The sequence below is a fragment of the Xenopus laevis genome, chromosome 6S, assembly GCF_017654675.1.
Source record: "Xenopus laevis strain J_2021 chromosome 6S, Xenopus_laevis_v10.1, whole genome shotgun sequence".
Lineage (NCBI taxonomy): Eukaryota > Metazoa > Chordata > Amphibia > Anura > Pipidae > Xenopus > Xenopus laevis.
This window is the reverse complement of record NC_054382.1, coordinates 16,220,254-16,236,478: the sequence shown is the minus strand read 5'-3', so window position 1 is coordinate 16,236,478 and position 16,225 is coordinate 16,220,254. Positions and strand designations below refer to the sequence as shown.

Below are 16,225 nucleotides of genomic sequence, written 5' to 3'. Positions count from 1 at the left end.
AGTACTAAAGCTGTGTATCTGCAGCAGGCGCATTGATTAAAGTTTTGCACCTCACCGTGGAGCAGAAATACATCAATAGTTTGTCACTTGCAGATCCCGGCAATGCAAGACAAGCAGCCATTGTTACGCCAATAAAATATCTTACTTTTGTTTTTCTTTCCTGGGACGGATGATATATATATATATATATATATATATATATATATATATATATATATACACGGATACATATTTTTTTTATCTCCAGTCTAATGATATACTAATGTATTCTTGCTTAAAGGAGACATAGGATAAATGGAAAAAGTCTAATTTTGTAGGCAACAATGAATAGTAAGTGGTGTTAAGCTCCCCATAGACGCGACAATTCTTGTTGCCGAACGACCGATTTTAGGGAAGTCCGACCAATCCTTCGAAATTATCGTGCAGTTAGTGGGATTTGAACAATCGTACATCTTATGATTTTTCAGCCGACATCTGTCAGGAAATTGATCGGCCAGGTCAAAAAATCTTTGTCGGTCCCAGTGCAATCTATCTGTTTGCAGGGCCAAGCAGGCAGCTCCCCTTTGTTTTCCTGGCAAATTGGTCTTTTTAGCTGTCAATTCATACGATCGTACGATCATTCCGAGAAAATCGTGGTCTCACAATGAGGATCTGATCTTTTAAAAATATCAACATCTATGGCCAGCTTTAGTCTCACATTGTGCTACAAATATTATCTTTTAATCTTTATTATCTTTAATAGTATGTTTAGAAAAAGCCCATTTATTGGAGTTCCCCATAGATGCACCTCCCAACTGTCCCGTTCTGAGTGGGACAGTCCTGCTTTTAACAGCTCAACCCAAAGTCCCAGCTTGTTACTGAAATGTTCCAACTTTCTCTTTCATCTCCTGCACTGAACAGCCAGAAAAAGATACAAAGTTTCTGACTTAATTGGCTTTTGGCAGAGAGCCCAGAACAGCCACTAGGCGCATTAAGATACTCTTGTAACAATTTTGAGATAAGCAAATAAGTAATTATAACAATTTAGATAAATAGGTCTCTTGTGAGAACTTAGACTCACAGCTTAAAGGGCAATTCACCTTCATTAGCAAAACTATAATGACTGAAAAAAAAAACCCACAGAAATGTGTTCAAACTTTCATAGCCTGCCAAATTTTGGTAATTAGGGGGGTGTGACCACAAAATGGGCATGGTCAAACAATTTTGGTCCCTGTCTGAGCTTCAAATGGAGGGTGGGTGTGTCCTAAAATCCCTGCCAGAAGCACAGTAGGAGAGGGCAGCCAATCACAGCCTTTCAGTCACACAAGCAAATACAAGCTTCAGTTCCCTATCAGGTCAGACTAGCTGCTGATTGGTTCCTATCATACAGTAAAGTGAGCTGAGTGCCGCTGGCTCCCCTGCGCAGCCTGGGAAAGGAGGCAGCAGGAAGTGGAACAGATGGGCGGGACTAGTGGGGATTTTGCAGAATTTTTAAAAAAGTAAGCGAAAACACTGCTTTTTGAAGCACATTCCTTCTTTATCAAAATTGGTAAAATGCACTGGCAACTTCTTGTTTTTTTACAAGTCGAACTTCACCTTAAAAGTTTTTATTTTTTGCATAAGGAAAGAAAATGAAATGGTGTGTTTTCAGACTGTAAAGTAGTGATCCCATTTCTAAAATTTTGGTAACACTTTCCCTGTTAACCTTCAAAATGTCATTAATCTGAAACTACTTTTCACACCTCTGTTAGCATGCGAGTGCAAGTTGCTGCAGATGGAGGTTCTGTTCCATCGTCGGGAGCCCTAATTAGCATTACAATCTGATTCTGTGTTCACTGAGAGAATTCTTCCCGAATCTATTACATCTACGAGCAGAGGTGAGAAGTCTCTTTAGCTGCTACAGGCAGATGCAGCGAGCGGATGGCCAACTCACATACAGTATTCCAAATGTGTAAAAATTATTTTGTGTTTGAAAAATAAAGAGCAGACTAACAATCTCTATATTGAAAAGTTAAACTTTTTCTTTAAAAGAAATATTGGCAGTGGAAGGTTAATGGGGGTTGTTAAAATGCAATCGAATATGATGAGAGCTAATATTTAAATTGCAATAAAGGAGCTAATTGTAAAACGATATACCGTAATGGTGTAGCCCTATGTTATGCAGACAGCTGCTAGTGTATAGTGGGCACAGGCAGTTCTTAGCTTGGCTTAATAAGCAGACCAAACAAACTGCATTGGGCAAAGCAGCCTGGCTTCTAATGAGGGGGCAGATGGGAAAGGAATCATCTGGAAATGGTCTACTATTTATGAAAAAGCACATTTCATTCAAGCTCAGGTGTAACAGTGAATGGAGTATCGAGAACAACTGTTATGAACCCAATGTGGCCAACAGCTCTTTTTCTCTCTCTCAAACACTCAATGTCCATAATTCCCTAGTGCTACATGGGCTGCAAGATCCTGCAGAGATATCTAGACCCTTTGCAGAGCTTGACAAACAAAAAGTCAGTTTGATCCTTTATTAGATCTTATTAGATCCTTTGTATGGTCCTAATAGAGCAGTGATCCCCAACCAGTAGCTCATGAGCAACATGTTGCTCACCAACCCCTTGGATGTTGCTCTCAGTGGCCTCAAAGCAGGTGCTTGTTTTTGAATTCTGGGCTTGGAAGCCAGTTTTAATTCTATAAAAACTAAGGATAGTGCCAAGTAGAGTCTCCTGTAGGCTGCCAGTCCACATAGGGGCAACCAAATGGCCAATCACAACCCTTATTTGTCACCGCAAGGGAGTTTTTCATGCTTGTGTTGCTCCCAAACTCTTTTTACATTTTAATGTGGCTCATGGGTAAAAAAGGTTGGGGACCCCTGTAATAGAGCATTGCAACCTCTTCATGACTAAACCAATGAAAATCCAATCAGTCACAGTATTAGAGCAGTTGCATGATTATTTCAATTAAATAAGATTAAGATCCATTGAATAGCTAGACCAGCCTTATTTCCTGCATACATGAACCTGCACAAATAGGATCTTAAACAGTAGAGGCTGTCATTATTTCAATTAAAGGTTCAAACGCCCTTCAACATAGTGTAAAAATAAGCATGCCGCTTTCTGTGCCTACATAGGCTATGTGTCACGTACGGCTCCCTAAATTCAAAACAAGTGCTAGGCTCCCTGGTCACGGCTCAATCTTCTGCCTGTAGCAGCCGCCTTCGGCCTCGGGAGGAGCCCTCAGGTACTCAGATGCCGCCAGCTCTTAACTTGAGAGGAGCAAAGCAGGTGTTCTGAACAATCACATTAGTTTCCAAGGATTAAGCCGGAAGGCAACACCAGGTTCTCATGGATTAAACGCTAAAGAGTAATCAGGCAGGCCGGGGTCGGTACAGGCAGAGTTCACAGAATGGTCAGGCAGGCAAAGGTCAGCATTGGTAGAATATAGAAGAGTCAGACAGGCAGAATATATGTAGACTAAAATCACACCCATTTAATAACAACGGCCAAAGACTTCTAGCCTGAAGCCCCTTTAAATAGTTTTTGCATCAAAGCACAATGACGTCATTATGCACAGCACGTAAAATATGGAAGTGTATGCTGAGCGCACTATAGGAACCCGGCTCTAAGAAGAAACAGAAGCACCACGCGACCACCAGGGTGAGTTATTACACTATGACTATGTGCCCCTTGCAGGTGCAAAATGCATCAGGAACCTGGCTTGAGTTCTTGACCAGCATCAAGTTCAAGCCAATACGAGATGTAGATCCTTTACTTACTCAACCTGAATCCCATCACAGTATTCCTTTTTTGCATGTCTAGACCAACCTGAAGATATTCAGATCATTAGGTCCTTTGAATGGCTAGACCAGCCTGAAACCAAATAGTGCATTAATACCTTCCTACAGACAAACCAACCTGAAGTCTAACAGCATATAAACTAAATTAAAGCCAATCACAGAATTAGAATCTTTTCATAACTAAACTAACCACAACATAAGAACATTTCAAATTCTTAGGGTAACGGTCCTTTTTATCAATGTCTGTGTAATATAATGTATCATATAAGGAAGATCATGGCATCCTTCTTGAAGCACTGTGCAATACCCTCGGCTGACGCAGTTCATATTTCTCAGCTTCTTTAAGAAACATGCGTCTCCATGATACCCCCCCCCCATTTTTGTGATATTAATCTGTGCCTGGCTCACAGGCTACAACTGACCACAAAATTCTTAAACAACCAGTTTTTTTTTTATAATTTTCGAAAACTGTGTTATAACATGCAATTTTTTTGTACCAACAAACTTTCTCTTTCCATTTTGAACTTGGAGAAGAGTTCCTAAGGGGTCAGGATGGGATTGTTGTCTGGGAAGGATATTTATAGGACAACCCATGCTCAGTTTAGCTGTTTCGGAGATGACACACACTACACAGATGGCCTCAGTGGCTGAGGTCTCTTTGCCTGGCACACGTGAAATTTACATAAAGGCTTCCGGTTTAAGTACTTGCTAAAATGTTTTGTTTATTTGAATAAGATCATTATCCTGCAGAGTTACTTGCTGTGTGATGTCTGGCTGAACTAAATTTACAAGTGTACTTGACTGAAGAATGTTCTGGTTCTTTGATATTGCCATTAGTGTTATTGTATCCTCTTGGTTTTTTTCAATAACCCATTAACAGTGTCTAGTTTATGAAATAAGTATTTGGCTATGAAATGTTTTGTAAATCAAACTGACAAGAGCCTCCCCTTGTCACTTACAATTACAGCAATTGTGCATTTGATGGCTTCTTTACCAACCCAATACGATAGCTGTGTCAGGCAATATGGTAGCTCCCATTAATATTTGAAGCTGTACTTAATATATATATACAATATATAAGCATTTTCATGCTTTACGCCCTACATTGGTTGGTTTATCATTCATAAGAAAAATGTAGAACTCTTCCAGCCAATTAATACAACAAAAGAACCAATACTATCTCACAACCCTTACAACAATCATTCAAAGGAGTTATTCAGCAAATTTGTCTGTGGATAATGTTATACTTGGGGAACAATTTTCCTAAAACCCATAAACACAGCTTATGTTAACTTCCACTACTTCTTATTTCAAGCATCGTTGACTTACCACCTGGGAATCCATCCCAAATTCCCAGCCAGTCATATCTGCACGTCTGTCCCCCTGGTGCATTGGAATCTGCCTCTAATTCAAAGCTTTCAAATTCCAGGACAATCTCTTGCATCTTGGGTGCGAAGATGATATATGTACATTCCAAAGCATTTGGGTATTTTTCTGGATATTTTGGAGACTTTATCACTCCATTGGAAGATGTAAAATTTCTGGAACATTCTGGACCTAGGAACAAAGAGAAGAAATGCATTAGTCAATGGTTTTCAGTATTATCTGGTCTCAGGTCTTCTTTGAGGTCAAACATTTGGTCAGGTCCCATGTTGACCATAACAAGGTTACAAATGCAACAGCACAGTGTCAGTGGCCATGTTTCTGTAGTTCTAAGAGCATCCAGGACAGAGTATAACACTGGATATATTACCCTAACTGGACCTCAGGTCTGGGGCCATCCTTAGTTTGATGACCTACAGCAGTGATCCCCAACCAGTAGCTCGTGAGCACCATGTTGCTCTCCAACCCCTTGGATGTTGCTCTCTATGTCCTCAAAGCAGGTGCTTATTTTTGAATTCCAGGCTTGAAAGCAAGTTTTAATTGCATAAACTAAGTATAGAGCCAAGTAGAGCCTCTTGTAGGCTGCCAGTCCACAAAGGGGTTACCAAATGGCCAATCACAGCCCTTATTTGGCACCCCAAGGGACTTTCTCATGCTAGTGTTGCTCTCCAACTCTTTTTACATTTGAATGTGGCTTACAGGTAAAAAAGGTTGGGGACCCCTGACCTACAGCATAGGTCTTTAGTTGACCATAACCCTAAATGTTATAATCCCATGAGAACTAGAAGACTATTTTAAGACATAAACCACCATATAAATCTCCTGTGCTCCCACATACCAAACAACGTTTTTTTTTATCAATATGCCTTGACCAATTTGCTAATCAATCTCACTTTGAATGTCATATCCAATTTCAAGATCAGAGGAATTTCAGTTGAAAGCTTATGACAAACATGAAGTCATATGGGAACAACTAAACAAAGTAAGTTAAGAAAATGTTAACATCTTCACTAGGAAGGAGTTATATGCCCCTTGGAAGTTAAATCTTTGGCTTGACAGTGCTTTACTGCGGAATTAAAAGAAATATCTCTTGGAAACAAAAGGACTTGGAGGTTCAAGATTTTTCTTTATGTTCTTACAGCAGCAAACACTGCCAGATGTGACCTCTGCCTCTTTGTCAAAAGTTAATGTGAAAGGTAATTCTTAGTTGTATCCAGGGTGACGGAGTATTTTTGGAGAGGGTGGTGTTGACACAGGTGCTGCAGTAAAACGTGGTGGTTGGGGCTGACATGATAAACAGCCTGATTACAGATGGAGTGGCACCAAGTCAGCAACCATCAGGCATCGCTTACTTGAATATCACAAACTAGTTAAAGAATTTAACAAGTGAAGCTTTTAGAGCTTTTCACTTTTTAGCAGAAAAAGAAAATCAAATATTTTAGGTTGGGCTACACCTAGCAGGTTCATTCAGAGGCCCTGGTGTCTGTATGTATGTAAAACTGTTTATCTACAAATTGTTGCAGACTGTGTCAAGACACCAGTAGCCAATGTTGGATTTAAGAGAACACACCTTAGGGTGACTTTTCCTTTCAATACTTCCAACCTCTCCCAGAATATTAACGTTAACCATCATGACTATAATGATTGTAGGAGAGGAGGATAAAAAATGGATATTTAAATATTTATATATATAATTTAGTGACAATGCAGGTAGGATTGTAGTGCAACAATGGCACTGGTTGGTCACACCTTATTTTGTAAAACAACTGTTACCCAATTAAATATTCTATTTCTATCTATGTTTTATGGTCAAGGGGTTCCTTTAATGCCGAGGCCCAGGTCTAATTAACTCTATGACTTACCCTCAGGCAGTAATGAAAGATAAAAAACATGTTGCACTTACAAATATGGACATTTTCTGCACCTGCTATTTCGCATGTTTGAGGGCCAGATTACAGGTATTAGATCTGTTATCCTGGAAACCCATTATCCAAAAAGTTCAGAATTACAGAAAGGCCATCTCCCATAGACTTCATTTTATCCAAATAATCCAATTTTTTTTCAATTATATCCTTTTTCTCTGTAATAACAAGACTGTAGCTTGCACTTAATCCAAACTAAGATATAATTAGTCCTTATTGGAAGCAGAACCAGCCCATTGGATTTATTTAATCTTTACAAGGTGTTCTATTAGATTTAAGGTATGAAGATCCAAATTACAGAAAGATCAGTTATCCGGAAAGCCCCAGGTCCCGAGCATTCTGGATAACAGGTCCCATACCTGTATTACGAAACATGGACATCATACAATGACATCATGAACATTAAAGGGACCATTTCCAGTCTGCAGCCACTAATTGGAAAGGATTGTATTCTACCATGGCTCCAATCCACTCATCAAAATGAAAAACTAAAAAGTATCCCGTAACTCATACTTCCATTAAGCTCTACTTTTATTCAAAAGTCATATTAAAAGAATAACATACAGACCCCCTGGTATTCCTCCTTACGCGTTTCATAGCCTCTAGTACTTAATCATAGGCAATTCACCCATGCCACCTCCAGTTACACTAGATATACCCTTACCTGTCCAACACCCCCACTCCATTACGAGTAAACCAAATCCTTGGTGTCTGCAAATTAGGGTTGGGATCTATAAATACTCACAAAAACTAGACTTTTCAGATCAAACAGCTGCACTCACTGAATCCAAGAAATGATTAAATGAACAAGGCTAGCACAGACTGGGAAGTCTACATGTCATGGCCAATGTTGCTCCCAGGCCATCTGTTCATCATAAACATAAACCTGGTTGCCATCATTTATTGCTTCCTCGTAACACTCGCAGAATAATGTATTAAAAGTTAATGAAGGAAAATATGCACTTTAAATAAATGAAGTTCCAGAGATACATATACACAACATTAACATTTAATGCTCTACCTGCTGGGATTCTAACTTCCCTTTGTTCTCGCATAGAATGTATAGTTTTACACTGTTTTCTCAGCCTTTAAAAAAAGCCTTAATATTCCCAATGAATATTCCAATTACTCGCCCAACATTGACTTGTTTGTCATGCGTCAGGGAATCATTTCTGTTTTTATGCAGTTCCTAATTGTCACTCAATCTTGACTCTGAGCCACAGGTTTAGAGCTGCAATAATGGATTCCTTGTATTATTCTTTATGAAATCTCTCAATAGCAGAACAGCTTATCTCTCAGACTTTGAGAAACGAGCGCCTAAGATTGTCTTGTCAGGCTGTTGTTAAGAAGCTAGTCGGGCAGGCTCAGAATGTTATTAAGAGACTTGCAATACCTTTTCTATACCAGGAACACAAAACAGAGCTCCACTGGGATTTATTTACAGGGCAGTCATAAAATATTTTAAGGTTTAATTCAACAGGGCTGCCTGTATAAAGGTAAGCAATCAAAGCTTTGACTTTCTCATATTGTCCTATTAACTCCAGCCCTATTCACAGATAGAAAAATATAAAAATCTCCTTTTTGGATCTTTTTAGTAATACCCTACTGTGGTTTACAATGGCCTAACAACAAGGCACCCAAAGTGGTGTCTAATTATGCTACAAAGAACATTAAAGAAGACAGCTTGCGGGTCCCAGTGAATTTTTTGGGGGGCTCCAATTTCACAGAAAAACATTGTCATGTAATACATCCATATCTAGAATTAAAGGGCCTCCTAAATCCCCACTGCATGGCACTTTCATGCATTAGGGTGGCCGTACACAGGCAGATTTAAGCTGCCATTTTACATCCTTCAGAACTATTTGCCAGTTTATCTCCAGTGTATGGGACTCTGCGATGGGCCCACCTTGCCAACATCTGGCCAAAAATCAACCAGGATTCTATTTGGCAGGTTTGATTTTCCTGGTGGATTGAGGTTTGCATCGGCTAGTTAAAATATATATATATAACTCCTCGAGGTGGACACATTGGTGAAATATCTGATGGTTTGGTGAACTCACCAAATGAACAGATTATAATATATGACCAACACTAATGGTAGTTCTGCCTCGGTTAATATGTATGGGGCGCAAATGTAATTTTAATTTGTCTTTTCTATTGTCTATAAGCAGGATGCTTTAAGGTCATGTAAAACTCCTATATGTAGAAGGTGCCCTTCATATCCCATCATAGTGCACCTTCATGTATATCACAAATGGTAGTTCTGCATGGGACAAGAAGGATGTGTGTATGTATTTATATATATATATATATATATATATATATATATATATATATATATATATATATATATATATATACTTCTTTGATGAGTATCCGCACTCCAAGGCAATGGATAAATAGGGGTGCACGGTAATATTGACATACAGCAAAATTTTCCAGACCAGCACTCCCTTTTGGTGAAAAATCAACAATCTTTTATTGTCTCTCAATTGGTTAATTGATTAAAATTTGAATCAGGGATAACATTTAAAATCATTTATATATGATAAATGATTTTAAATGTTATCACTGATTCAAATTTTAATCAATTAACCAATTGAGAGACACCAGGGTATGGATTGGTCTGTTGTGAAGCACTTGGGTATTTAAGATTTTGTTTGTTAGCACTGTGGATCTTCCTTGAAAAAGATCCCTATCGGGATCGAAACGTTGGAATAAGATACCATGTCACAATAAAAGATTGTTGATTTTTCACCAAAAGGGAGTGCTGGTCTGGAAAATTTTGCTATATATATATATATATATATATATATATATATACAGGGCCGCCATTAGAAATCACGGGGCCCCGTACAACAAAATTTTTGGGGCCCCTGGGCCCGCCCACACTGACGACCAAGCTCCACCCCATATCCCGCCCACTCCACATCGCAGTTAAAAGACCACACAGACATCAGCGCTAAAAAAGTAAACCCCCCCCACACAAGTTGTAAAAAGCTATTGATGGTCAGGGCCCCCTTATAAAAAATTGGGGCCCCAAAAAAAAAAAATTACATTTTTTTTTTTTTAAAACATTGGTGGCAGGGGCCCCCTTATAAGTTAAAAACAAATTGGGGCCCCAAAAAAAAATTTGAAAAAAAAAAATTTTTTTTTTTGAAAAAAAAACCAAACATTGGTGGCAGGGGCCCCCTTACAAGTTAAGAAAATTAATTTTATATAAAAAAAAAATAAAAAAAAAATACAATGGTGGCAAGGGGCCCCTTACGAGTTAAAAAAAAAATTGGGGCCCCAAAAAAAAAGTTTTAAAAAAAAGATTGGTGGCAGGGGCCTATAGAATATTAAAATAATACATTGGTGGCCAGGGGATTAAAAAAAAAAAAACACAAACTGGTGTTCAGTAGGATTGAACTCATGGCTTCAGTACTTCAACTTCGCCTCCTTTCGTGACTTCGGGTCTTTTCACCGCTTCAGGACTTCAATTTCGGCTGTTTTCGTGACTTCGGGTCTTTGCGCTGCTTCAGGACTTCGGCTTCGGCTGTTTTCGTGACTTCGGGTCTTTTCGGCGCTTCGTGACTTCGGCTTTTTCCGTGACTTCGGGTCTTTTCGGCGCATCGGCTTCGGCTTTTCGGCACTTCCGCATTCGGCACGCAAGAGGCAAGACGTACGGCTCGGGCGCTCGTAAGGGGGGCCCGGATTTTCAAAAAATGCAGCGCTGCCGGGCCCCCCTTCATGCCCGGGCCCGGTACGCTTGTCCCCCCTGTCCCCCCCTGATGGCGGCCCTGTATATATATATATATATATATATACACACATCCTTCTTGTCCCATGCAGAACTACCATTTGTATATACCAGCCTTATTTCTAGTCTGTGTTCTGGCCATGTACATGTTTTAGCAGACTGGAAAACATTACACTTCAGTTATATTAGATTATATCCTACTGTATTGTGTCTGGCTGATGCTTTGCAATTGGCTGTGACCTTGTGACATCAGATCATCCAGTTAGAACACGGCGTCGGCTAATGGGGCCAGGGCCCGGCATCAACCCCAGTCCAAGGCACTACAGAATAACAATCTACTGTAACATTCCCCAGTTACTTAGAGGTTTTTTTTCTGTGTTTAAAATAATAAGAGGCTAATTAGGGAGCAACCGCTCCCACTACAATGCATTCACATAACACATTACCAGTCATTAAATAAATTGTCTTAACATCACCTTCTGCTATAGTAACCTCACAATGCCCTGCTTAAAGGAACAATATGTTTAGAAGAACAGTCTAGTTACCTTGAACAGAGCTGTGCAGTTTATTGTGTTTAGAGAGTTTGAGACTCAATACTGGAATGTAACCTCTAATATATTTCCTATTAGATTAATTGCTTTGAAATAGCTCTGGGAATTATTTATTCCCTGGTGATTATGTAAAATGCATATAGTAATAATAATAATAATAATATAATAAATATAATAATAATGAAACTCTATGACCAAAATTGTAATTTCAGTAGATATATTCACATATTGTTCACAAACAACAGCCAAAACACTAATCCATGCCCTTATCTTATAACGTTTAGACTATTGCAATCTCCTCCTAACTGGTCTTCCTGACTCCCATCTCTCTCCCCTCCAATCAATCTTTAACTCTGCTACCAGGATCCTTCTGCTCTCTCCTATATGGGAACTTGCTCAACCCCAACTAAAATCCTTAGCGTGGCTGCCTGTTAATCAAAGAATAGAATATAAAATCCTTCTGCTAACATTCAAAGCCCTTCACTCCTCTGCTCCTCACTACATTTCTTCTCTTGTGTCACTATACATTCCTGGTAATCTTCTCCTCTCTTCAGAGAGCCACCTTCTTTTCACACCATCCACATCCACTGCCACCTTAACTCTGGAATTCCATCCCTGAATTCCTCAGTAAGGAACCCTCTCTTAATCTATTCAAAACAAAAATAAGAGCCTACCTTTTGGAGCACTAGACCATTAGCCTAGTCCTCTCCCTCCTGACTATGCCTTACCTTATCCAATTTGTACCTGTATGTTAGCATCCCATCCACTTAGATTGTAAGCTCTATGGGGCAGGGACCTCCTTCCCACTACGTCTCTTACCACATAGCACTTAAGCTCTTTGTCCTATAATTCTGTATATATTTATTATGAGATTTGTCTCCCATATGTATGGTGTTATACATACATACATACATACATACATACATACATACATACATACATACATACATACATAATGGTTAAGAATTTTGCCCACGGGATACATATTGCTGGATAAAAGATTGATGTTGTTTTTGTGACTAAAACCACAGGTTAAGTTGGCTGTGGACACAATAAATCTTTTTTACTTTGCTTCAACAACCTGCTAGAAGATTGCCTTTAACCTGAGTGCCTGCTCCATTGAATTTTTCGGTTTGTCCGCTCCCCGTGCTGAGGTCTCAGGGACTATAGTGACTATTATACTCTATTTGAAGTAGAGTATCACAACACAGGTTAAGTTGGGTTCAGATCCAACTTTTTGGTCAAGCATTTGGATGGCCCCCCCTAATTCTTAACAACGATCCAATTATAAGAAATTGTGGAAATGAAGGTCACTGTTGAGATATCCTACAAATGTGCCATTACATTTTTCCCTGGCTCTCAGGCTCTTTGGCTATCAAGCTGGCTTCCCCTTATACTGCTCTGGAGCCCCCTTGGGAGGGCCAGTCTCACAGTTTAAAAACCATTTTCAAAAACTCTGGAAATGTTTTTGATAATATAGTTCAGTGTTGTTCAGTGGCTACTACCATACTGACCTGTTTTGAAAACTTCATAGCGGATTGAAAATCCAGCTCCGGGGGTTTCATAGTCAGAGACAAAGCGGATGAAGATAGAAGGTCCGGTAGAGACGAGGGGGGAAGGAGCAATCTTTCCACAGTATTTTCCTAATAATTGACCATTGGCGTTGTCTCCATCAATCACTTCTACATAGTCATATCTGAGGAACACAAGAAAAAACAAGAGAGGTTTTATTTAGAGAAATCAATGTTCAACACATGAAATATGGTGTTTGACATAGGAGACTGGTGGTAAATGAAGCATATATGAGTAGTGAAGCTAAGGCAGCAGCAAGTATAGCAATATATATATATATATATGACTTTTCCAAGCTTGTAGCACTAAAAAATCACGTTAACAGCAGCTCCATCATCCTCCAACAGCCAAAGAATACCAGGATTTATGACTTAGAGGATAAATGACAGATGGTTTACATCATTGTTGACAGGAGACAGTCCAACCAATGTTGATATTACTACGACGATGACTAAATAAGGCCACAAAATGAGGAAATTAATCATTGCGAGCACACAAACAATTCGTCACAGGATGGATTGTAGTTAAGCAATAGCGATTCATCCTGATGGTTATTATGATGAGAAAGTACATACTCATCAGCATGAGTCTTAGACACAGTGTCACCGCAAGACACAAAGAGGAGGATTCTAAAACACCTTCCTTGCAACACTCTACAAAGCAGTTGGTCTCCTGGTACTTAAGGTATCATCAATATGCAATTCCTGGTGCCAATCATGTGAGTGATAGATCCAAGTGATAGATAGATGGATAGATGGATAGATGGATAGATAGATAGATAGATAGATAGATAGATAGATAGAGAGACAGATGATAGATAAATGATAGATAGATAGATAAATAGATAGATAGATGATTAGCTGGATAGATAGATGATTAGATAGATAGATAGATAGATAGATAGATAGATAGATAGATAGACAGACAGACAGACAGACAGACAGACAGACAGACAGACAGACAGACAGACAGATAGATGACTATATGGATAGATAGATAGATAGATAGATAGATAGATAAATACATACATTATTAGATAAATAGATAGATGTTAGATACATAGATAGATGATTCGCTGGATAAATCGATGATTAGATAAGTAGATAGATGGATAGATAGATAGATAAACAGATGATTAGATAAATAGATAGATAATTAGATGGATATATAGATATATGATTAGATAGATAGATTGATAGATCGATGATTAGATGAATAGATAGATGAATTGATAGATAGATAGATAGATAGATAGATAATAGATAGATAGATATGATATCACAATCTGCAAGATCATAATGTTATTATTTTACAGGATAAGTGTTGCTATTACTCATGGGTTACAAACGTATTCTTACTGACAGTAAGGTATTTTTTTCCACCATGCAGAATGTAAGCATCATGTAAAATAATATAAAAAAATCTTATTTCCCCAGAATACACATCCTTTTAAAAAAAATAAAATAAAAAAAGCATCTATTTTTTGAAATTAAATTAATTAAGCCATTTATGTCTTGAGTTAAAAGAGTAATGTAATTTTTTTGGTTTCCCCCGCACAAAGTTAAGGCTGTAAAAGTCAAGCTCCGAATCTATTTCCATAATAGCGAAATTGCATCCCTCGCAGGCAGCTCTCCTGCCATCCAAGACAATAAATGTATTTATGATGGTAAATGCCTTCTTCTGCAATCTTGTATCCAGTCCCTCAATAAAACAAGATGTATGTTTAGCAGCGCCCCATGGGATTCTAGCCGGGGATGATATCACTAGTTAGAGTGGAAAGGTAATGGTTTCGGCTATGGTTAGAAAAAAAAAAAAAGAAAGAAAGAAAGAAGAGAAAACATTACCTCATCAAGTTAATTTCAATTCCAGTATTGCTGAGCATCAAAAAGAAAAGAAAGTGACACTGATGGGGTCATAAACATTAGCATATGCGGATTATTGAATCCACTCCAATTCATCTGATACATGGGACTTATATTGCTGCCATTGGTCTTTGTGCCACCCAAAGATGTTGTGTTATTGCGAATTCATAGAGAACGGGTTGGGAGTTAAAAACTATTAAAGACTTTTTTTTTGCATGCAACGAACAATGCGCTTCCCTCTGCGACAGGGATGGCACATAAGCTGCACTTAGATTATTTCCCAATAACTCTGGCCATAAAAAGAGAAATGATTGCAGGCTTAAGGCTTCCTGTAACTGTGTGTACTAAACGGATAAGCTACAGTTTTCCACAATCTCTTTGGCAAAGGCCTTTAGCATGAAGGAGGCATAAATTGAGTGTCTTTCATTGGTGTGGGTTCATGCTCATTAATGCCCGTGTCTTATTACATACATTGCTCTGTTTAATTCAAAATAACTTGCTCTATTGCTAAATGAAAACTCACATACACAGAACTCAGGCCAAAGAGCAGACAATAAATTCTCATGCTAAAAACATCTACACTAATGAGTAAAATGGAATTAAAGTTCTTGGGGGGAAGGCTCGCAACCATCATTGCTATTTCTACTTGCTAACAGCTCCCCGGCATGGTATATATATATATATATACACAGTATATACACACATATATACAGTATATATATTTGCGAAAAAGAGCGACACACAGTTTGTTTGTAATCTCCTGACGAAGATCCCTGTGAGGGATCGAAACGATGAGTGGAATAAAGCACAATTTATTTGCATTGAAAACAACCTGTGAGTGTCGCTCTTTTTCGCAAATATTTACTCAATTTGGCTGGCACCTAGGACTTCGGAGTTAACGGAGTGCACCTTTGGATTTCGTATATATATATATATATATATATATATATATATATATATATATATATATACACAGTCTCAAACTCTTAAAGGGGAACTAAAGCTTAAAGGAGAGCTAAAGTCTAAAAGTGAGTGTGGCTAAAAATGTCCTATTTTATAGACTGAACTTATTGCACCAGCCTAAAGTTTCAGCTTGTCAATAGCAGCAATGATCCAGGACTTCAAACTTGTCACAGGGGGTCACCATCTTGGAAAGTGTCTGTGACACTCACATGCTCAGTGGGCTCTGAGCAGCTGTTGAGAAGCTAAGCTTAGAGGTTGTTGCAAATTAGCAAGCAAAAAATGAGGTTGGTCTGTAATATAAGCTGATGCTACAGGGCTGATTATTAAATGTTGAAGCTAATTGCACTGGTTTCTGTGCTGCCATTTAGTAATTATCTGTATTAATTACTAATCAGCCTTATATTGTGACATTTCTATTCTATGTGTACTGTATATTGTGAGTGGGTCCCTAAGCTCAGTAAGTGACA

General features: G+C 38.6%; 1 protein-coding gene across 1 annotated transcript in view; it reads right to left on the bottom strand.

Annotated features, from left to right (window-relative positions):
* nrp1.L (neuropilin 1 L homeolog) overlaps nucleotides 1-16,225 on the bottom strand; it is a 113,441-nt gene that overhangs the window by 57,344 nt on the left and 39,872 nt on the right. The window contains 2 exon segments of the mRNA NM_001087911.1: nucleotides 5,093-5,320; nucleotides 12,876-13,057. Of these exon segments, the coding sequence (NP_001081380.1) occupies nucleotides 5,093-5,320; nucleotides 12,876-13,057 (410 nt within the window).